Raw genomic sequence first — 3,876 nt, forward strand, 5'->3', positions numbered from 1 at the left:
ATACATATATATGTATTTATATATATTCATATATATTTATATACATATATATGTATTTATATATATACATATATTTATCTATATATATTTATATAGATAAATATATATATATATGTATATAAATTAAAACTCTGATGAACCAGATTCTACAAAAACATTACATTTAAATTTCTATAGGTTTTCATCATCATTTGATGTATTTGCACTCATTGTGTCTACTTTTAATGTTCATTTTAAATGTGTGGTTTTCTTTCTTGTTCGCATATATACATTTTATTTTTAGCTTTGCTTTAAAGTTCTTGTTTTGTGATTTGTACATTTGTGAGTTAAAATAAAGTTGAACTGAAGGTCGTCTCTTCTTTAAACATGTTTGAGGGAAATATTTCTGAGATCCGATAGTTTTGTGTCTTTTTATGATTTTCAGCTGAGTTAACATTCATTAAAGTAAAAACAGGATTTCATGATGAAGCTGGCACCGTTTTTTTTTTTTTTTTAATCTTCAACGCTCTGCTGGTCTCACTGATCCTCTCCTCCGGATAGGAGGAGGCTGGGAGGCTCATCCTCACAGCTCCAGCTCAGCTGGTGACTCACAGAGTCCGTTCCAAGACCCCAGCCGCGCGTAATCATGAAGGTCCGACCCGCGCAGACAGGCGGACAGAGACGTGTCTGCGACGAACAGTGGAAGCGATTTTAAAAAACATTTTACGTGTAAAAAAAAATAATCATTTTTAAATCGCTTCAACAATTTTTTAAAACATTTTTTGTATAAAAACAAAATATTATTTTATTTAAAAATCGCTTCCAGCGTCCGTCCTAGACTGTCCAGTCCGCCTGACTGCCGGGTGGGATCGGGATTCAGCCTTCATGATTACGCGCGGCCGGGGTCTGGCAACGGCCATCTGTGCGTCCCCATCTCCAGCTTCGCAGTGACCAGCGGAGCTCTGAGCACACAAGGCTGGTAGCCGGAACCCGAGCCTCCGAGTCGGCACATCGAAGGATCTTCTGCGGTGACCAGCTGAACTTGGAGCCGGGGAGATGACGCCCTGCCCGGTCTGGCGCTCGGAGGCTCCGGAGGGAGGACCGGGGTGCACCAGCAGAGCTCCATCCAGCTTGCTCTGAATTATGTTATTGGCCACCAAGCACAAAAAATGCCAGCACATCAACATTAGACCAAGATGTTGTCAGTATTGTTTTTAAAATCTTTAAAATAAGTCCAGCCGCTGCTCCAGTCCGAGAAATTGCAAATGGCGGATTATTGTTTTGAAACGTTTCTGAAGGATCCAGTGACTCCGCCCCCGACCAATCAGTGACCGACAGTGTTCTGACGTCACGTTTTTGTACCTCTTCGTACCGGTTAGAACCACAGAGCCAAGGGTACTGAAAATAGTAACAGGTGCTAAGTACCGGTACTAATGGAAAAGCCTCAGAACCGGGCCAAGTAGGGTCGAGTCGGCCCGTACCGGTACTAATGGAAAAGGGACATTAGGAACTTTAGTTCCACGGCACATAATCTCTCGTTAATAAAATTTAATTAATGAAAAAATTACCGAAATGGTACAAACGTGGACCAAACCGAACATGCCGTACTGAAACGGTTCGGTACACCCACGTGTACCTAGACCTAGACCCTACTATAGATAAGCAGTAGAGAATGGAAATGGGACAAACTTAAGGCTCACACAGACTCGGGACTCTGGACAGAATTGCAAAACATTTCAGCACAAAAAAAAGAAACTGTCCAGATGACCTGACTGAAAAATGTTGGATTGTATACCTGGATTATTGATCATGGACTTTGTTGTTTTCAACCAGTTTGACAAGACCGTCAACAAGGAAGAGGGCCTGCAATGGAGGAGGGGCGTACCAAAGAGACCATCTAATCACAAGCAGAACTGGTTTGTTCCACTTTGGAGTAAGCTGTTGGGAGGAAGAACCAGTTTTGTTGTGTGTTTCCTTGACTGATGAAGCCTTCCAGATCGAAGGAGAAATGTTTCAGCACAAAAAAAATAAACTGTCCAGATGACATGACTGAAAAAATGTTGGATTGTATACCTGGCTTATTGAGCATGGACTTTGTTGTTTTCAACCAGTTTGACAAGACTGTCAACAAGGAAGAGGGCCAGCAATGAAGGAGGGGCATACCGAAAAGACCATCTAATCACAAGCAGAACTGGTTTGTTCCACTTTGGAGTAAGCTGTTGGAGGAAGAATCAGTTTTGTTGTGCGTTTCCTTGACTGATGAAGCCTTCCGGATCAAAGGCGAAACGTTTCAGCACAAAAAAAAGAAACTGTCCAGATGACCTGACTGAAAAAATGTTGGACCAATGTATTAAATTCCCGTTCTTCATCCCTGATCTGGTTTAATGGCCTTTTCTTTTGTTTTTTTTTCCCCAAGAGGCAAGCGATCTCTTCCTCCACTTATGTTGATGCCATGACTAAAATGGTGAGAAATTAAGGAATTTGTCACGAGCAAATTAAAATCGGCTACAGCGTGGCTGCAGGAGGGTTTAGAGATTTCCTGGTGGGCTAGTCTGATGTGTGGACTGCAGGGCCAGCGCTTCCTGTTTTTTTTTATTTTTTAGAACTTTTTATTAACAACATATAAACACAGAACACCGCTGCGGCTGCCAGCTCTATTTTTTTTGCGTCCTGTCAATCAATCCAGAAGGCGTGTCAGCAAATGACCAATCCGTGAACTAAATTTGTCCCAAAGGTAAACGCCCCTTGCCTACAGAACTGGCTGCAGCTGCTCAGGTTGTACGTTTGTGTATCAAGTTCAATTCAATTCAATTCAGTTCAGTTCAGTTCAGTTTATTTATATAGTGCCAAATCACAACAAAGTTGGCTCAGGGCACTTTACAGAAACATTCACATACATAAAAGCCAATTAGTAAAGTTCTCTATCTAAGGAAGTCTCAACAGTCTGCAGACAGAGCGCACAGTTTCCGCGTGGACTGAGGACTGCACAAGTCTGTGGGACCCTTTAGTTTCCCCACTCAGAGTAAGTACACTGAGTTTACAGATAAGTTCAAAGTTATTATAAACTCTTTTTCTACACCCCTCAGACGTTTATAAGCTACTTGTTATGTTACATTTGGCTGATTCAGCAAATCACCACATTAAATCATCTTGACCAATTGTAGAAGAGCAGCATCACAGTTGTGATTACTTAAACTACAAAATAAATAAGCTCTAAGTTACAAACTGGTAAATCTTTCTCTAATGTGAACCCAAGAAGTTAGACTTCCTCCAACATTTGTAAGAACTATACACGTTCCTGCAGAACAAAACCACTAATCAACTTTCTGAACAGATTCATAAACTTCTAGGGGCTTGTGTCTTCATACCTGGTGTGTCGTCTTGTTGAGGAACTCTTTATGCGATTTGACTCGACGAATCTCTGTGTAGTAGTAGGTCTGAGCATGTTCGTAGAAAGCGTTCTCCAACCTAAGCGTTGAATCAACATGACATGAAACACGTGAGAAGACAACAGAAGCTTTTTGAAACCAGAGCCCTCTTGCAGCAGGATGTTCATGTACCTGATGATGTAGCCCACCAAGTGATCAGTGTGTGGCAGAACAAACAGGCTTTTTCCAGAGAGATCACAAGCGTTACACAGAGCCGATGCCCTCTCTGAAGCCACCAGATCTTCTCCTGTACAAACATCAGGATCATGCAGATGTTTCAAAAAGTATTTAGACCCCACAATTAGTTTTGTTATGTCAGCTTGATACAGTAGTCCCTCGTCTATCACGGGGGATCCGTACCCTGAAGTCCCACACAGCGAAGTAGGAATAGTAGTACAAGTAGTGAGTAGTAGTTTATTTTAGTATATATATATATATATATATATATATATATATATATATATATATA

General features: G+C 41.1%; 1 protein-coding gene across 1 annotated transcript in view; it reads right to left on the reverse strand.

Annotated features, from left to right (window-relative positions):
• LOC119408337 (trafficking protein particle complex subunit 11) overlaps positions 1 to 3,876 on the reverse strand; it is a 54,134-nt gene that overhangs the window by 49,871 nt on the left and 387 nt on the right. Inside the window, exons 2-3 of the mRNA XM_037675132.1 lie at positions 3,540 to 3,654; positions 3,348 to 3,447 (exon numbers count right to left, since the gene is read on the reverse strand). Of these exons, the coding sequence (XP_037531060.1) occupies positions 3,348 to 3,447; positions 3,540 to 3,654 (215 nt within the window). The remainder of the gene's footprint in view (positions 1 to 3,347; positions 3,448 to 3,539; positions 3,655 to 3,876) is intronic.

The sequence above is a fragment of the Nematolebias whitei genome, chromosome 4 (genome assembly GCF_014905685.2).
Source record: "Nematolebias whitei isolate Nwh7 chromosome 4, NemWhi1, whole genome shotgun sequence".
Classification (NCBI taxonomy): domain Eukaryota; kingdom Metazoa; phylum Chordata; class Actinopteri; order Cyprinodontiformes; family Rivulidae; genus Nematolebias; species Nematolebias whitei.